This window comes from Pelobates fuscus, chromosome 5 (assembly GCF_036172605.1).
Source record: "Pelobates fuscus isolate aPelFus1 chromosome 5, aPelFus1.pri, whole genome shotgun sequence".
Classification (NCBI taxonomy): domain Eukaryota; kingdom Metazoa; phylum Chordata; class Amphibia; order Anura; family Pelobatidae; genus Pelobates; species Pelobates fuscus.
In genome coordinates, this window is record NC_086321.1 from 101,397,354 (window position 1) to 101,417,892 (window position 20,539).

General features: G+C 40.6%; 1 protein-coding gene across 1 annotated transcript in view; it reads left to right on the forward strand.

Moving 5' to 3' along the window:
- Positions 1–20,539, forward strand: part of LVRN (laeverin) — a 164,685-nt gene that overhangs the window by 65,867 nt on the left and 78,279 nt on the right. Inside the window, exons 2-3 of the mRNA XM_063454109.1 lie at positions 14,897–15,039; positions 18,391–18,530. Of these exons, the coding sequence (XP_063310179.1) occupies positions 14,897–15,039; positions 18,391–18,530 (283 nt within the window). The remainder of the gene's footprint in view (positions 1–14,896; positions 15,040–18,390; positions 18,531–20,539) is intronic.

Below are 20,539 nucleotides of genomic sequence, written 5' to 3' on the forward strand. Positions count from 1 at the left end.
TGATAATTTTAGGGCCCCCACCCGCCGCTCAGGGGTGGGGGCCGGGGGGGGGACAATAGGTCCCCCCTTATTGATAATTTTAGGGCCCCCACCCGCCGCACAGGGGTGGGGGCCGGGGGGGGCAGTATGTCCCCCCCCCCTTATTTATTATTTTAGGGCCCCCACCCGCCGCACAGGGGTGGGGGCCGGGGGGGCAGTATGTGCCCCCCTTATTTTTAGGGCCCCCACCCACCGCTCAGGGGTGGGGGCCGGTGGGGGGGAGGAGAGTAGGTCCCCCCCCCCCCCTTCAACCACTATTGTGGCCGGACAGCATCCCTGTGGGTTCGGGCTTCAGCTGTCAGCTGAAGCCACGCCCACAGCAGTGCTGACAGGCTGTCAGCACACAAAGCGCGTTCACAGTGCTTTGTGTGCTGATAGCCCGTCTGATGCATTCACCCAGAATGCATCGGACGAGAGGCCTTTTTAGGGCCTCTGAACTCGGAAGTCCCTCTGGTGGCCGTCTGATTGACTGCAACAAGAGGTGTTCCAAGCTTCCAATGTAAACACTGCATTTTCTCAGAAAATACAGTGTTTACAAGAAAAAGGCTCCGGGTAGCTGTAGCACTCACCTGAACAACCTCATTAAGCTGAAGTTGTTCAGGTGACTATAGTGTCCCTTTAATTGATGGAGACCGAATCGATTTGTTCAGTATTCCGAATGAACTGTTTAATTTTTTTCATCTGTTAACAGGCATTTCATTGAATTAGCGCAGCTAAAAGGGATATATGCAGTCTAGTTTTAAGCAGCCTCCAATGTGTGTGATTACATTTCAACTAACAGCGCATGTATAAGACCTTATACAGGAAACATAACATGCTATAAAATTTAAACATTTTATTTCATGGAGGCTGTGTGAGTCACAGCCATGTGTAGCTAGAGCTGCTTAAACAAGTTAAGTGATTTAACTTCTAAATGGTAGACTAGAGTATTGAAGCTGTAGGGGAATGAACTCCAGTATTCTACACTCATAGACTGCTTCATTAAAGTTGTTTTGGTGCTTAGAGTATCCGTTTCATTTTCATATGCACCGTAGTCTGGGATTGAATGGTCATCCCTAATGCACACATGCATACAACAAACTGGTCAGCCCAGTGTATACGGGTACTGAAAACACACTGCCTTTAATGATACAATCTGTAATATTACAATACAATTGTATGACTATTTTTGCTGACATAATCTGTTTGTAGCTGCAAACCGTGACACAGCTATGTTATTTGTAGCTATAATTCTGTAAAAAAATGTAAAAATGCTTGGGTCTATGAGAAACGTGCCAGTAAATTTATCGTTTCGTCACCACAGCAGAGCATGTAATAAGATAGAGATGATCAACTCCTTTTTTCCCTAGGGTGAAATCAGTTCATCTATTTCTTTGTGGATGGTCCTTACAGTCATATTTTATATAATAAGATAATCCTGTATTTCGATATTCATACTGACCCTTGGACTCGTTGTGTGAGTAACTAATCCCAGCTGTGGTTAGAATTTATTATATGAAGGCAACCCTTTCCAAAAACATCAAGTTCTAGCTCTTTTCTCTTTTCCTCTCCCGTTACTGGTGCAAACAGACCAATTAATTACACAAATTCAGTTTGTTGGTTAGCTCATTCGTTCTTTGCTCAGATTATTACTGAGATTTTGTGAATTGTGATGTATAGGAATGAACACATCAACCAATGTGCTGATGAATACAGATATGCCAGATGCAAATGCCAATATCTAATAACACGGTTATTGTCAACTTTTTAACCAATCGATCTGTTAATTAAATTGTAAAAATATTGGTGGCATTTTGAGTAATTTTATGACATACACATATTTTTATAGAAACCTTATTTATTGGTGGATTACAAAGACATCCAGCCAGAGTATGTATATCTTCTAATAAAGCATATAACTTTTACTGCCCTGAAAAAACAAAACCCAAAAATTCTTCATTCCTCAGATGACCTTATACTTAGTCTGTAAAAGAATAGGAAATTGTCTTTTTGTGTAAGCTGGGAAAAATGATTTGGCAACTGTAGTTGTTTTCAGACAGACATGGGATAGATATACAAAGCTTTGTATGCACTGCAGCCTTGGATTCTGACATTTGACCATTCACTTTAAAAATCTATAAAACAAATTGGTACAATACGGGTGTATTTAACACCGTTTAATGTTATACTGCTGGTTGGTTACAACTGCTAAATGATCAAGTGCAGAGTCCAGTCAAAAGTGCAACATAAGATTGCCAACTTAAATGGAAGAAAATGAAAAGGTAAGAAGTAAAAGTATTGATAATTGAATAGATTAACATGGAGAAAATGTTTTTTTTTTTTTTTTTTTCCTGCCAATTTTTATACAATCTGTGATGGAGGCATTAGTATAAATGGCTGGTTTTCTCTAGCCAAACACTTAAAATAATTTGCTTTGGTACCAATCATTATTTTATTCTTGGTTAAATGCATTTCCACTTTGAAACTAAATTGTCAGTTCTTTAAAGTAGCAAATAAATAAAATTGCATGTCCTGCTGGGTGTAATATATATATATATATATATATATATATATATATATATCATTTTTTTTTTTTAATATATATATATATATATCATTTTTTTTTTAATATATATATATATAATTTTTTTTTTAATATATATATATATATAATTTTTTTTTTAATATATATATATAGTGTGTGTGTGTGTGTGTGTGTGTGTGTGTGTGCTAACTAAAACCCATATATATATATATATGTCATGTGTATTAGTGTAAGGGTTTTAGTTAACCATCGCTATCTTTTGCTTGAAAATACTGCCTGTATTATTGACCAGATTTGGTTGGGGAAATATTTCTGGTGGTTTACCTCAATAATTTGATATGCATTAGTCGCATACATTTTATGTGATGGCTATATATTACCTGACCATAGGGTATCGTTTTGCCCCCTCTATCTGATCCAGAGGGGTTTCGGCATACATTTGTGAACCAGTGTTTGGTTAACCGTAGCCTTTCTAAGGAAAACCAAGGGAACAGATGAATGGAAAAGGGCTTGCATTTGGGGGGCTGTCCACTGTCTCATTCATTCCTCCCACGGTCGGGCATATGAATAGGCAGAAGAGCGGACAGACATGGATGTGCTACCATATGGCTTATTGAGTATCCTAAACCATTTTTTGGTTGTTTTGTTCTATTTATTTGAAGAAGTAATACATTTATAAAATGTGAATAATGCTGTGTTTTATCCTCCCTGTCGTCTTTAAAGGGTTGAAACGGTTTTCTGTTTGTTTTCTGTGTGAGTTTTTTTTTTGTTTTTTTTTTAGCTATATAAAAGGACACTATAGTCACCCAGAGCACTTCAATACAATGCAGTGTGCCTTTAATTTTAACCCTGCAATTTAAAACCTTGCTGTTTTTTTTTAAAAGAAACCGTAATGTTTACATGCCATGGTTAAGTCCCCCTCTAGATACTGCCATACTGATTAAGGGTTTTGCTAAATAATAAAACAAACAATGTTTGAGATATTGCATGCAGTGACTATATCATTTTCCATGGATCAACACATAAGATAGTAAACCTATTCACTCGTGCATGTTCACCCCACAGAATCTCAAAAAGTGAAATGAATGCAGTGTGCCCAAGTTTGAATAAGAGCATTCACTCAACATATTAATAAAATATATTTTTAATGACTACATGACACTTGTGCAAACATATTAAGCAGAAAAAAAAACACAATGCAGGGATTGAAATAAAATAAAAAAATAAAAAAACAGAATCTGATATTTACAGAATGAACAGAAAAAACCCTCAGGACTGGGGAATTGAACTCCTAACCTTTGCATTATAAGCTATACTTTTAAGGCTTTAACTATCATACAATGGGCATCCAATACTGCTTTGCTTGGGGTAAAATAGGCCACTTCAAAAACTGAGCGTATGTGTTCTTTGATTGGACAGATTTAAAAACTGACCTAAATTCTACACATGCCCAGTTGCTCCCAACAGCTTTTCTAGACCGCCATTCTTCAATATCAGTGAACAAGTCTGTGTTGTAGTGGAAAAAGGGGATGGGAAATTATGTTTACCATTTATAATGGAAATTTGCAAGTTAACCCTTACCCAGAGGGAACAAAATAACAGCAGTTCACTTTTTTTTTTTTTTACCACTGGCAATAGATGGTTATTGTTATTTTTATTTTGTGATAACCATTATCTTGTGGTGCACTGCCCTGGTTGTGAATAAACCTTTCGATAATATTGTGATAAAGAATATTTTTACCGGATTTGTTGTCTGTGTAACCAAATTTATTTTTGTATAAAATATTTTACCAGGAAAGATACATTGAGATTTCTCTCGTTTTCAAGTATGTCCTGGGTCCACAAAACATTGCATTGTTACATTAGGGTACAATAACAATATTAATACACAATATATACAAAATTCAACATTGAACAGGTAGGAAAAATATAATCAGCCATGACACGTGCATTATGTTTTCAGGTATGTAGAGAGGGATCTCTTAAAGACTTGGGGAAGATTTTAAAGTGTGCGAAGATTTTAAAGTTAAATAATTTTTGTTTCTTTCATCATAATAATTGCCTTTTTTATACTACCTAAACACATCATTCCCTTGCTCTCTTTTATAACACACCTATAGCTTTGCACCCTGAAATTACCTAATAAAAAAACGTAATTTCATGTCCGTTTCAAAATGGTTTAATTTCTTTAGTTTTATGTATATGATAATGAGCAGTCAATTCTTAGCAATTTGTTCTTTATTGAATAAGACGTGTTTTCATCTAAAATCTGTACGCCATCATAATTCATCATTCTCACTTGTTGATGACCTCTGTAAATTTACATTACGTTAATCAAAGTGTATATTTGTTGTCTTTTAATTATATACCTTTTTTTGTGTATCACATTGGAATAACTTAAACATTTACAACTTACATTGATCAGCCACATCGTTAAAATGACAGGTGAAGTGAATAATATTGATTATATCATTACAATGGGACCTATAAAAAGGGGGAATATATTAGGCAGCAAATGAACAATCAGATCTTATTTTGAAATTGTTTTTATTGCTTCATTTTTATAAAACATAGCAATATAATTTCCTGTGCTGAAGCGGGGAAAATGGGTAAGTGAAAAGATCTGAGTGACTTTGACAAGGGCCAAATAGTGATGGCTAGACAACAGAGCATCTCCAAAACGACATGTCTTGTGGGGGTGGGATGTTTCCAGTCTTGCAGTGGTTTGTATTTACCAAACTTAGTGCACGTAAGGACAACCAGTGTCAAGGTCATAGGTGCCAAAGGCACTTAGATGCACATGGGGAGCAAAGGGTAGCTCGTCTGGTCTGATCAAACAGAGTGGCTACTGTAACTCAAATTGCTTAAAAATGTAATGCTGGCTCTGATCGAAAGGTGACTCACAGTTTGCTGTGTATGGGGCGGTGTAGCCGCAGGCCAGTCAGCAGCTAATCATGACTGGGCCTTCAGTGGGGACATAAACATCATAACTGGGCAATGGAGCAATGGAAGAATGTTGCCTGGTCTGATAAATCATGCTTTATTTTAGATCACGTGGATAGTCGTGTGTGTGTGTGTGTCAGGATCGGGACAGGGATCCAACACGCAGAGTACAAACAGGTGGTAGGTACGTATACCGGACCTTAGAATGGCCGGACTTAACGTAAGGAGTAAGTAGAGAATGGTCTAGGAACAAGCCGAGGTCGAGGGAACGAGAGGACAGGTAAGCGAGAGACAAGCCGAGTCAAAGGGTAACAGAGATAAACAGGGTAGAACAAACAAGCCGGGTCAGAACCAAAGAGACAACTAGAATACAAGAGCACTGAGTGACTAGACAGGCTAGAACCACGACAGGGCAATGAGCAGATGCCGAAAGCCTTACTTTATACCTTGATTCTAGAGGGTAATCACGCCCCCGACGAGTCCTGATTAGTGCTCGGGACTTGACTGACAGGTCGACCCGGGTTGGCGTCATGACGTCGACTACTGAGCGTCGCGTCATATAAGGAAGTGGATCCCTCGCGGTCGGCTTGTAAATGGCCGAGAGAACCGCGAGGAACGGAAGAAACAACCCCTCTGGGAGGATAAACGTCTAAGTCTCTCACCTCCTCTGAGGTAGAGACTACAGGTACCCTGACAGTACCCACCCTCTCAGAAACGCCCACCGGGCGGAAGGAACCGGGACGAGATGGAAAACGGGAGTGAAAAGCCCTGCGGAGGCGAGGAGCATGTACATCCTCCTGAGGTACCCAAGTCCTCTCCTCAGGACCATATCCCTTCCAGTCAATAAGATATTGTAACTTCCCCCGGGAGATTCGAGAATCGATGATGGAGTTGATTTCATACTCCTCCTGACCCTCAACCTGAACAGAGCGAGGAGAGGATATAGTGGAGGAAAATCTGTTACAGACTAGCGGTTTCAGTAAAGAAACATGAAAGGAGTTAGGAATGCGTAAGGCAGCTGGAAGAGCTAGGCGATACGCAACTGGGTTAATTCGAGTCAGAACCCTGTAAGGGCCAATGTAACGAGGAGCGAATTTCATAGAAGGATCCTTCAAACGAATGTTTCTAGTACTCAACCATACCCTGGAACAAAAACCGGAGCCGCCCTTCTGTGCTTATCAGCGTGTTTCTTGAACAACATGGAATTATGTATGAGAATTTGTCGAGTCTGATCCCACAACTTCCTCAAATTGGCAACATGAACATCAACCGACGGTACCCCTTGGGAAGGAGAAACCGAGGGAAGAATGGAAGGATGAAAGCCATAATTCATGAAGAAGGGACTGGAACGAGTAGAATCACAAACGAGATTATTGTGTGCAAACTCCGCCCAAGGAATCAAACCGACCCAATCGTCCTGGTGTTCAGAAACAAAACAACGCAAATATTGTTCAATCTTTTGATTGGTACGTTCAGCAGCTCCGTTAGACTGAGGGTGATAGGCAGAAGAAAAATTCAATTTGATGCCTAGTTGAGAACAGAAGGATCTCCAAAAACGTGAAACAAATTGGGAACCTCTATCGGAAACAATTTCGGAAGGTATCCCATGTAAGCGAAAAATCTCTCTCGCGAATATCTCCGCCAATTCAGGAGAAGTCGGGAGTTTAGTTAAGGGCACGAAATGAGCCATCTTAGTAAACCTATCAACCACCGTGAGGATCACAGTCTGTTTTTTAGAAACAGGCAAATCTACAATGAAGTCCATAGCCAAACAGGACCATGGTCTCTCTGGAATGTTCAAGGGATGTAACAACCCACATGGAAGCGTATGAGGTTGCTTAGTCTTCATACAGACCTCACATGCTCCGATGAAATCCCTAATATCCTTCCGTAAAGAAGGCCACCAGAAATCTTTAGAGATCAAGGAACATGTCTTGCGAATACCCGGATGCCCAGCCGCCTTACTGTTGTGAAAACACTGTAAGAGTTCCAGTTGGAGTTCAGGAGGAACGAAATGCCTTGCCCCAGGAGTCTGTCTAGGCGCCAGATGCTGCAACTTCATGATCTGACCAAGCAACGGAGAGTGAATCTTAAGACTCGTGTTGGCGATAATATTGCACCTGGGTACTATAGAAGACAAAACCGGCTCAGATATCGCAGAAGGTTCATATTGTCGAGACAAAGCATCGGCTTTAGAATTCTTAGAACCAGGTCTATAAGTGAGCACGTAATTGAAATGCGTGAGGAATAAAGACCAACGAGCTTGCCTGGAGGACAAGCGCTTGGCCTCCCCAATATAGGACAGGTTCTTGTGGTCTGTCAAAATAGTAACAGGATGTAAGGTGCCCTCCAATAAATGTCTCCACTCCTTTAAAGCCATGATAACTGCTAGTAGTTCCCTGTCACCAATGTCATATCTGCTCTCAGGGCCTGATAGTTTCTTGGAAAAAAAACCACATGGATGTAAGGGCTTATCCACACCTAACCTTTGGGACAGGATAGCACCTATACCTGTCTCTGAGGCGTCTACCTCGAGTAGGAAAGGCAGTCGTATCAGGGTGAACTAAAATTGGTGCAGAAGCAAACAGTTCCTTGAGTGTTTTGAAGGCAAGAAGGGCTTCAGTAGACCAGTTCTTAGTGTCAGCCCCCTGTCTGGTCATATTGGTAATAGGAGCTATAATTGAAGAGTAACCCTTAATGAAGCGCCTATAATAGTTGGAGAGTCCAATAAACCTCTGAATGGCCTTGAGGCCCCTGGGTAAAGGCCAATCCAAAATGGACTGGAGCTTATCCGGGTCCATCTTAAACCCTTCCCCAGAAATCACATAACCAAGAAAGTTTATCTGGGATTGGTCAAAGCTGCATTTCTCCAATTTGCAGTACAGGCCATGTTGAAGAAGCTTGCGCAATACCCTTCTGACTTGTCTGTGGTGAGTCTCAATCTCTCTAGAGTGTATAAGTATATCATCCAGATATACAATAACGCAGTCATGTTGAAATTCCCTAAGAACTTCATTGATCAGGTCCTGAAATACTGCCGGTGCATTACAGAGGCCAAAAGGCATTACTGTGTATTCATAGTGCCCATAACGGGTATTGAACGCCGTCATCCACTCGTGTCCCTGCTGAATTCTCACCAAGTTATACGACCCTCTGAGATCTAACTTGGTGAAAATCTTGGAGCCTTTTAGACGATCAAAGAGCTCGGTAATCAAAGGAATTGGGTAGGCATTTCTAATGGTTATTTTGTTCAAACCTCGATAATCAATGCAAGGTCTTAGTGTACCATCCTTCTTTTTAACAAAAAAAACCCCAGCCCCGGCAGGAGAGGAGGATCTCCTAATGAATCCTTTTTCAAGGTTCTCACGAATATACTCCTCTAAGACTAAGTTCTCTTTAGTGGACAAAGGATATACATTACCCCTGGGGGGCATAGTACCAGGTAGTAGATTAATCTTACAATCAAAAGACCTGTGTGGAGGTAAAGTATCAGCATTCTTTTTGTCAAATACTGCCTTTAAATCCAGGTACAGGGGCGGTATTTGTACCTCTGTAGAGTAGGTAGAATTAATCGGTGTGTTAACTGCGCAAAGCGGTGACACTGTCCGTAAGCACCTGTCCTGACAACCCTGACCCCATGAGATTATCTCCCCTAATTCCCAATCAATAATAGGGTTATGTTTTTTTAACCAAGGGTACCCCAGGACTACGGGAACAGAAGGAGAAGAAATAAGCAATAAAGATATGTCTTCCTCGTGTAAGATACCAACAGTTAATTTAACGGGTATGGTTTCACGGAAAATAACAGGCTCAACTAAAGGTCTACCATCTATGGCCTCAACGGCCAAGGGTGTCTCCCTTAACTGGGATGGGATAGCGTGTTTGGTAACAAAAACTTGGTCGATAAAGCTCTCAGCAGCTCCGGAATCTATTAATGCCATAGTTTCTAGTACTCCCTTCTCCCAAGTTAAAGAAACGGGTAGCAGAAGCCTGTGATCTTTATAATTAAGATTAGAGGACAAAATAGAAACACCCAAGGCCTGTCCTCTAGAGAAACTTAGGTGCGAGCGTTTCCCGAGCGATTAGGACAATTTAGGCGTAAATGACCTCTGACTCCACAGTACATACACAACCCCTCCCTTCTCCTGTACTGTCTCTCCTCTTCTGAGAGGCGAGTATTGCCTATCTGCATAGGTTCTGGAAAAAGTGAGGTTGTGGATTCAGAACTTTGAAATGAAGGAGCTAGTTTAAAGGGAGGTCTACGGTTTCTCTCTCGAGTGTTCTGCCTCTCTCTTAAACGTTCGTCAATGCGAGAAATAAAAAATTAAATCCTCCAAATTTTCAGGAAGCTCTCTAGTAGCAACCTCGTCAAGGATTATGTCTGATAACCCGTTTAAAAATACATCTATATAAGCCTGTTCATTCCACTTAACCTCTGCCGCCAAGGACCTGAACTCTAGTGCATAATCCACAAGTGTTCGGTTTTCTTGTCTAAGGCGCAACAGTAATCTAGCTGCATTGACCTTTCTACCTGGAGGGTCAAAAGTTCTTCTGAAAGCAGCTACAAAGGCATTATAATTATATACTAACGGATTATCATTTTCCCACAATGGATTGGCCCATCTCAAAGCTTTCTCAACAAGTAATGTGATAATAAATCCAACCTTCGCCCTATCTGTAGGATAGGAGCGGGGTTGTAATTCGAAATGGATACCTATTTGGTTTAAGAAACCACAACACTTATACGGGATACGGGAAGAAGCACCTACAGTGGCTACCTCTAGACCTGAACTCACAGGAGAGATAGAAGTATTACGCATCTCCTCTGGTTGATTACCAGAACGAGATAGTAACGCCTGTAGTGCTAGAGCCATCTGGTCCATTCTGTGATCCATGGCGTCGAACCTAGAGTCAGAAGGACCAACCTGAGTGTTTGTACCTGCAGGATCCATTGGCCCTGTCGTAATGTCAGGATCGGGACAGGGATCCAACACGCAGAGTACAAACAGGTGGTAGGTACGTATACCGGACCTTAGAATGGCCGGACTTAACGTAAGGAGTAAGTAGAGAATGGTCTAGGAACAAGCCGAGGTCGAGGGAACGAGAGGACAGGTAAGCGAGAGACAAGCCGAGTCAAAGGGTAACAGAGATAAACAGGGTAGAACAAACAAGCCGGGTCAGAACCAAAGAGACAACTAGAATACAAGAGCACTGAGTGACTAGACAGGCTAGAACCACGACAGGGCAATGAGCAGATGCCGAAAGCCTTACTTTATACCTTGATTCTAGAGGGTAATCACGCCCCCGACGAGTCCTGATTAGTGCTCGGGACTTGACTGACAGGTCGACCCGGGTTGGCGTCATGACGTCGACTACTGAGCGTCGCGTCATATAAGGAAGTGGATCCCTCGCGGTCGGCTTGTAAATGGCCGAGAGAACCGCGAGGAACGGAAGAAACAACCCCTCTGGGAGGATAAACGTCTAAGTCTCTCACCTCCTCCGAGGTTGAGACTACAGGTACCCTGACAGTGTGTGCTTTATTTACCTGGGAAAGAAATGGCGGCAGCAGGATGCACTATACAAAGAAGGCAGACTGTCGGAGGCAGTATGTGTGTCCTGGCATTCATGTGGCTGTTACTTTGACACATACCACCTATCTGGAGATTGTTGCAGACCACGTATACTCCTTAATGACAATGGTGTTCCCTGATGGCAGTGACCTATTTCAGCAGGATAATGCTCTCTGTCACATTGCAAAAATTGTTCAGGAATGGTTAAAGGACCATGACAAAAAGTTGAAGGTGTTGGCTTGGCCTCCAAATTCCCCAGATCTCAATCTAATTGATCATCTGTGGGATGTGCTAAACAAGAAATCTGATCCTTGGAGGTGTCACCTCACAACTTGCAGGACTTAAAGGATCTACTGCTAATATCTTGGTGCCAGGTGCCACAGGACACATTCAGAGGTTTTGTGGAGTCCATGCCTCGACGCATAAGAGTTGTTTTGGCAGCTCGAGGGGGACCTTCATGATATTAGGCAGGTGGTTTAAATATTGTGACTGATCAGTGTACATGTCATGTGCCTCTAGGCACAGAATTCTAAGGCACCCATCCCACTTTAAAGAGAGGTTTAAATTACTTTAATGTATTAGCTGGGCATTGCAGCCATGAAAGTTTCCAACAATTGACATTATTATTTTATATTTCTATGTATATGTGTACATTTCTGCTTGTAATATATTGTTTGAATCTGTTAGCATAGTGCGTGTAGCAACTGTGTAGGTTTATGCATAGTTTAAATGCATAGAAATGGATATGGTAAATCGGAATTTAACTTTGAGAGGGGTTAAAGTCACAGTTAATATACTTGGAGTTTTGTGGTAGAAGGATTAAAAGAATAAGATGAGTTCTAGTTATTATAAAGTTTATTATTATTATGGTTTAGAATTAGTCAGGGTAAATTTAGTATTGGGGTATATTGGGTGATTATTGTTTAAAGGGACACTATAGTCACCACAACCACTACAGCTTTACATAGTTGTTTCTTGTGTTTATAGCCTGTCCCTACAGGCTTTTTAATGTAAACACTGCATTTTCACTGCCTTTAATCAAAACTCCAACACCGTCAATGTGAGTGTTTAATAAATATTGTATCTTTATTAAATACTCCTTTTTGGGGGAGGGCAATGACAGTCACTTTAAGAAGATACCTTTCATAATACAGAAGGTGTTTATTCTCTGATAGGTTCTTTCCCAGCCAGCACCATCAAAAGAGCATTAGAACTTGCTTTCAGAAGCAGCCTACTATATATGTTCCCATCAGTTCAGGAACACAAAAAGTCTGAGAGAACAGCTGTATACTAATAAAATTCTATACCTTCACATACATAGAGAGCAACTTTATACAAGCAAAACTGATATACACTATCCCTGGAGAGGTTCTCCCTGGGCACCAGTGACCGCAATATCTGTATCAAGGTCAGACGCCCTAACTTGCAAACAGTGAGACAAGTTTAAACTTTTAAAATAAAGACGTATGACCAGATGTTAAAGAGTGGCTAGACTTAAGGTATAGAGAATAGTCAGATACAGGCCAAGGAAAGGGATGGAGACAGATAGATAAACGAGTAATCCGAACGAAGAGTTAAGGGTATAGAATACAAAATTAACTGTAAAACAAAGCAAGTCATTTCCAGTATGCCAAAAAAACAACACTCTAAGGCTATTAATAACCACAACAGGGCAATGAAGAGGGGTCACAAGGACTTAATATAGGCCTCTAGTTGGTCTGTGTCACATTGTGCACCTAAAACGAATGCAACCCACATTGTGGGTAGGAAAGAGTTCTAGCAGGGCGCTCACACAAAACGCAGGTTGTGACTAGCATAAAGGGAGGAGGAGGTGGAGCATTCTGCATCATTGCTGCTGTCCGAACAGCGCCCAGGACCATCAGGGACATCTGGAATGCAGAGCTGGTATGACCGCTTGCTTTCTGATTCTCCTACATGAGAATCTAGGTAACTACTCTAAACTAAGCAGGGTCACCTTCGTTGGCTGAGCACATCAGCTCAGCACTCTAAGCCAATATATATGGCCCTAAATTAGGCGGTCCTTTCCTCACGGGAGACACCAAGTTTCTCCAGATGCATTGCAGGTGCCTGTCACCTGGGTAAATTGTCAAACCATTCTTAGACGATTTGCCAAAGTATTCTGTGCCAGGGCACTCTTGACACCATTAGCAGCCCAGCAATCTGTAGTGGTCATGGTGTTTGGAGTCTTCCTTTAATATGTGTGTGTATATGTACCAGGTATGAAAAGTTGGATTTTATACAGAAGTACGTATTTAGGATTATTAAAATAAAAGAATATGCAGTATTTGTTGTAGTCTAATTATGCAACCTAGCCTCACACTTTAAGTTTTATTAAATGCATACCAAAACAAGAACAGTTCTTCCACTATTCAAAAAAGCATAAAATCAATTGTCAAACTCTCTTGCACAAAAGGTAAGCTATTTAATCATACCAACAGTAAGGACACTGAACCTGCTATGAATCTCAGAACTAAGTTGTCTTTCCATGCTCTCTTTCATTCCAAATGCCCTCTATTTAAAGGGACACTATAGGCACTCAGAGCACCTAATCTCAATGAACTGGTCTAAAGTGCCACTTCCCTGTCTTTTAAAATCTGCGATGTAAAACCATTTTATACAGTGGGAATGGCATTGCCATTTACATTGCAGGGCTAACATGCCTCCAGTGGCTATTTTCCTGACACCCACTAGATGCTCTTACGCCCCAATGTCTGAGCTAAACTAGGCTTTTTAACCAGATGCTCTCATAGAATCTAATGGTTTGGTGCAGTGTACAAACCTTCCAATGGAACAAATGGATTGGCTGAGATCATGTACACTGATGATCTCACCCAAAGAGTCAGAGTGCAATCGCAGCGGGGACTGAAAGATAAGTAATAATTATCTTTTAAGCATTACATCGTTAGGAATACATGTTTGTATTTCCAGTGCTGTAGTGTTTCTTTAATTTGCATTATTTCCGGTAACATAAATTCACTCCAATATATGTTCTACAGTGCGCTTTATCAACTAAAATTATATGTATGGGAGGTAATGCACCATCAAACATCATGACTGGAAGATTCATCCCTTCTCTTCCCACCAACATATGATCCAGTTTTCTCTACTTTCTTACTCAAAGTTGGCACTCACAAATTGTATATTTTGCATAAAGAATTATTTCATCACAACTGTACACATGAAGTGATACATTGTTTCTAAGGGACATCTAAAAGCTAAAAAGTCTCTACTTCCTAAATCTTCACAGTTAAATTCATTTGGACATGTACCATTTAGTAAAACTACTTAGCTCATGTATTTGCAACCATGATTATTATTGCAGGAATGTTTGTTTTTTTTTTTTTTTTTTACCTTCTTGACATCATTTGATTTATCATCCTTCCCACAACAAGCAAAGACGGAAACCATATCGAAAATTCAATTTGAACATGATTATGGGTCTTTCCAGCTTGAGCAAGACACTGCAAGGGGGACAAAACATGGTGTGTTTCTACATTTTCTCGAATTCATAAAGTTGACTTAAATATGAAATATATGTATTAATAAACTTGTCAATTGCTGGATAGGATAAATTCCACAATGTTCCGTTGCATACATGTGGTTTTAATAGAATACAATGCCCAGGGTGACGTGTACAGCTGGTTTGGAGATCAAGTAAAGATTGCGCGACTGTCTCTTGCCTAAAGGAAGGATACCATGCTTTCTTATAACATCTGTTTCAAGCTAACTTGTGATAAGTGACTGTCATAAATTATCCATGGTTGCGCTCCATGTACTTAGCCTTGTTTTCTGTTTACAGAGTCCTGATTGCCTCAGAGATGGAGCCAACATCTGCACGGACCGTTTACCCATGTTTTGATGAACCTGCATTTAAAGCAACCTTTAAAACTAGAATGGTTCATAATTCAAGCTATGTTGCCCTATCCAATATGCCTGCTATAGGTAGGTAATATGTTGATTAAGAACAAATTTGTTTTCACTTTTAGTTGTTTAACTTTTAAATGGGTCCATCAGGAAAAAAATAACTCAAAACACATTTTCTATGAAGGACATTTTATGGTAGTCATTCCATTAAAGGGATACTTAATTCCCCAAAAGTACGTCAGCTTTCTGAAGTTCTTTAGGGATTAACTGCATGTCCCCTCTGACTTGTTTTGTAATAGTGCTGATTTCAAGAGAAATTGGCACTTTTCAAAATTAACTGAGTAACATGATATGGCAGTCAAGCAGACAGATGGGATGGTTTCCTGTATCACTTGCTTTGAAAGTATAATCCCAAGTAGAAGTGAGTAGTTTTCAGAGCGAAGCTTTGGTTTCAGTGTTGGTGGATCGCAGCAGTTGCAATGCATGAGCCAGGTGTCGCTGTTTGTCAGTGTGTCCCAATTCTTCTTCAAGGGAAGTCTCTGGATGCAAGTCATCAGTAATGATGCCTTCACAGGAGGTGGATCAGAGCTGCAGCCAGGAAAATGTCCAGGTGTTGGAATAAAGATGAGTTTAATAGCATTTGATGCCCAAATAGGGTAGGGTTGGCGGCATTGATCAAAATAGTTTAAGGATAAAGGAAATAATTTTAGTTTTTTTCAATGTAATTTATTCTCAAAATAAATATTATGTTACAACACATGTAGAGAATACATACAAAGCACAGTATATAAGATACACAGGTTTCAATTCTGAAGTGTACGAGCCGCACATACAGCCAAAAATGTCATGATTGAATTGTTCAAACATCAAGCCAAACTAAAAAGTAGACAGCTTGAAACATGATATTTGGTGTAAACTCCAAAGAAGAGGATGGAGAGAAGGATGACATAAATTCATCACAGCAGAGTAGGTTTGAGAGAGAAGGGGAGCATATGTTTTTAATACTTTTTTGAGGTTACTGCTCATTATTATTTTATTATTTATACAGCACCATCACATTCAGTAGCGCTGTACAATGGGTGGACTAACAGACATGTAAGTTTAACCAGACAATTGGCATTTAGGAACAGAGAGGTAGAGGGCCCTGCTCAATGAGCTTACATTCTAGAGGGAGTGTGGTATGGTGACACAAAGGGTAAAAGTAGGGGTACGAAGTAGGTTGTTAGTAAAATATTCATTGAGGACTTAGTAGGTAATTTTTGACAGTTGCAGGAGAGGAGTCATGGGGGATAAACACCTGCTAACAGTTTAGTTGATATACTTTCTTGAAGAAGTGAGTTTTCAATGATTTTCTTTGAACGAGTGGAACGCCCTTCCCTTCCCTTAAGGAGAAGGGAAGGGAGTTCCACAGAAGAGGTGCATCCCTGGAGAAATCTTGGAGGTGAGCATTAGAGGTGGGCGTACGGACAGAGGATATACATAGGTCTTTGGCAGATCGTAGGGGCCTTGACGGAACATACTTGTGTATTAGGGAGGATAGGTAGGTTGGAGCAGCATTACGTAGGGACTTGTAAGCAAGCACCAGAATTTTAAATTGAGCCCTATATCTAACTGGAAGCCAATGCAGGGACTGACAGAGTGGGGAGGCATGCGAGAGGACAGGAAAATGAGCCTTGCCCCCGCATTCATCATAGATTGCAACGGTGCAATCTGGGAACACGTAAGACCACTGAGAAGGATATTGCAGTAGTCAAGGTGAGCGAGAACAAGAGCATGGACCAGCATGTTAGCCGCATCCGGGGTTAAATAGGGGCGAATGCGCGCTATGTTTTTGAGATGGAAGCGACAGGATTTGGCGATTGATTGGACATGAGGGGTGAAGGAGAGGTTGGAGTCAAAAAGAGCACCCAGGCAGCGAGCCTTTGAGGTAGAGGTGATGGTAGCGCTGTTGACTTGGAGGGAGGCAGACATGGGAATAGTAGCACTTGAGGGAAGAAAGACCAGACGTTCTGTTTTGGACAGGTTGAGTTTAAGGAAGTGAGCAGCCATCCAGTTGGAAATCGAAGAGAGGTAGTCAGAGACACGAGTCAAGATGGGTGGAGAGAGATCAGGAGAGGATAGGTAGATATGCATGTCATCCGCATAGAAATGATAACGGAAGCCAGAGGAGCTGATGAGTTTACCAAGGGAGGCAGTATAGATAGAGAACAGTAGGGGACCAAGGACAGAACCTTTTGGGACGCCGACAGAGAGTGGTTGGGGGGGATGAGTCATGGAAAGAAACACTGAACTCCTGGATCTGGGATGACTTTCGGGAGAAAAGAATGCATGATGTGATTGACCCATACATCAGTTACAGTTTAGTTTTCCAACAGTAACCAGAATTTCTCTGAGTCAAGGATCCGGGGACGGAGTGAACAAAACTCTGAACATTGGCGTGGCTCCCTTAAGCAGATTTTTTCCATTCACCCATTCCTTAAACCGTAGGAGAGGCTTCTGGTTTCCAGTGTCTTGGGATTAGTGCTGTAGCCTCAATTAGGCAGTCATTAATATGGGAATCTTTCAAGATGGAAATAGTGGTATGATGAATCAGAGTTTAAATGTATTTTACGTGTCACATTTCACTTTACTGCATTCCAGATATGAAAGGATTTTAGATAAATACAAGTTAATTATAAACCTTCCCCACTCATGTGCTGAACGGGAAGGCTGACTATATATTTTATGATGGTGACATTTAAATCTAGCTCTAATAAAGGGATGAGCTGAGATGCTATTGATGTTGTTTCACTCATCTGCTCTGGCAATTTGTCATTTTTTAACATATGGAAAGAGGAGGCTGTACAATTGTGAGAAAATGGAAAATTACTGAAATTCAAAAGTTTAAGCAGATTCTCAGAAATAACCTTTTAAACTCTTGTTGCATGTAATTAAATTCAGGGATGTGTGGAATGGTTCGCTACTCTGATATCCTCATGTTGGTAAACATTGACATTTTAGTAAAAATAAATTGAATCGTCAGACAAGACAGAGACAAAGGGACAAGTGACATTAAATTAAGAAAAGAGAGGACCTAACAGACAGATTATGGGTGGGTAGGGATAATGATCGAATAGGAGACCGTAGCTTTGAAATGTGGTTTTGTGGTAATGCTGGAGTAAGCTAAAGAGTAAATATTTTGGTTAATTTTTAGTATTACCTCGGCACACTAATTGTTATTTTATTGTGTTATATACTCTACTTTCACTTGACTAAAGGACAAACAAATAAGCATTATCTGTCAAGAATGGGTGTTTTAATGGGAATTAAAAATACCAACTACAGTACAGCTTGAGCTCTGTACTGTTACTACATATCACATTGTGCCAACTGCATGGATTCTCTGTTATAGTGTGAATGTCTGTACTAAGATTAATTTATTTCCTACAGCTGTGTCCGAAAGGGAAGATGTAGATGGAAATATGTGGACTGTTACCACATTTAATACTACACTGAAAATGTCAACCTATATAACTGCTTTTGTAATTTGCGACTTTGATTACGTCAACACAACTGAAAGGGGCCATGAGGTAAAATATATGTATATGCTAAACCTGTTGACAGAATTTGTTTCTAAGGTTCACAAACTTTGATATAATATTCAAAATCTCATAAAAATACACACTCCAGGGCTGAATTAGGGAAAATGAAGATAACGTTTCTTGAGTATCCTTGGTTGTTTCATTATAATCGAATATTGATACTGGAGAGAACTAAAAACAATCCAGTGGCAAATTGGTAATTTGAAAAATGCTATGGTTATCGGATATATTTCTTATGTTGTAGCACATTCCTATGGACACAACTGGTGTACCTGGTCCTCTGAGTTCTAAGGAAGCCGCAAGTGACTGTCCTCATGGAATGTTTGGGAGCCATTTTTTTTCTGCTCTAATAGTTACTACAGATAAAACTGTATCTACATTAACTAGGCTTAAGAAATAGTCTTTTCTTCACACTTGTCTCCATATAATCAATAGAGACACATTTCAATTGAGACCTGAGTAGTGATGGCATCTGGCACCTCTAGTATAGATTATAATCCCCCATTTAAAATGGTTGAAGAAATGCACTCCCAATACATTTTAAAATTAAAACCTCAGTAATATTATGAAATAAAATTCTTCTTTAGGAAAAACTAAATTGGTGCCATGTTTCATTTATTATTATTTGTTAACTAATTTCATACAGGAATTAAAGTGCATGATTTCCATGACTTAGAAATCCTTCCATGCAACATTGTTTTGTTTAGTTTTTCCATTCTTTTCGCATTGTGGGAGATCTGTATTTGATTTTATATGATTATTTGTCTCTAAATTAAAATAGGAGTGCGACCTTGACATTGTTTCTATTGACATATTTCCCCTGTGGTATAAGGAGGTACATGAGTATTGTTAATAAACAAAAATAGAGTGTAGGGGACACCCACTGAGAACAAAAAAGATCCATAGCTTAATTTATGCATAAATTGTCTTCACTCCTTTGGGCCACGGCAGTAGGAATTTACATTATATTCATACCAGATGCATCCAACCCATAAGGGCAGTCCTAAACGAAAATGCCAGGAATGTACAAAATGAAAAAAAAATAATTATATAAGGCAATACCAGACAATCTATTAGCTCTGGGGGGCCTTTACAGAAGGAACCTATCTCATTTGTATATAAATGTTTACCAATAAGACAAGCCCTAAACCAATAGGCCAAACATCCTCAATGGTCATGTGATACTGTAGACCCAGACAATTTTTTAATATTGAGAAAAACAAACAAACTGAAGGGTCTATTGGGCTATGAAAGACCCAAAAGGCACAATGAGGTCCCTTTACATAATCAAAAGAAATAATTTAAAAATCACAGTTTATTGAATATGCTCATAAATACAGGGACTATGCAAACAAAAATATAAAAGAACAAATTAAAAAAGCCAATAAGGCATTGTGAGTAATGAGGGAGGGTAACCCTAACACTATAGGACAGGGGAGGGGTGGGGGGGAAAGAACTCTATGGGACAAGGGAGGGGTGGGAGGAAAGAACACTATGGGACAGGGGAGGGGTGGGGGGGAAAGAACACTATGGGACAGGGGAGGGGTGGAGGGGGAAAGAACACTTTGGGACGGGGAGGAGGGGTGGGGGGAAGAACACTATGGGACAGGGGAGGGGGGAGGAGAACGCTATGGTACGGGGGGGGAGGAGAATGCTATGGGATAGGGGAGGGGGGGGAGGACAGGGGTCAAGTCCTGGGTAAAAAAGTGCAGGAACTCACCCAAGATCCACTCCCCGCCCCCTTCCCCCCACCCCAAAAAAATGATACGTTTGTATGCAGGGGCTGAGTAAGGGCACAGGGCTGAGGAGGGGGACAGGAGCTGAGGAAGAGGGACAGGAGCTTGGGGGGGGGGGCATGGGCTGAGGTAAGGGGACATGGGCTGAGGAAAGGGACAGGAACTGAGGAAAGGGACAGGAACTGAGGAAAGGGACAGGAACTGAGGAAAGGGACAGGAACTGAGGAAAGGGACAGGAACTGAGGGGCTGAGGAAGTGGGA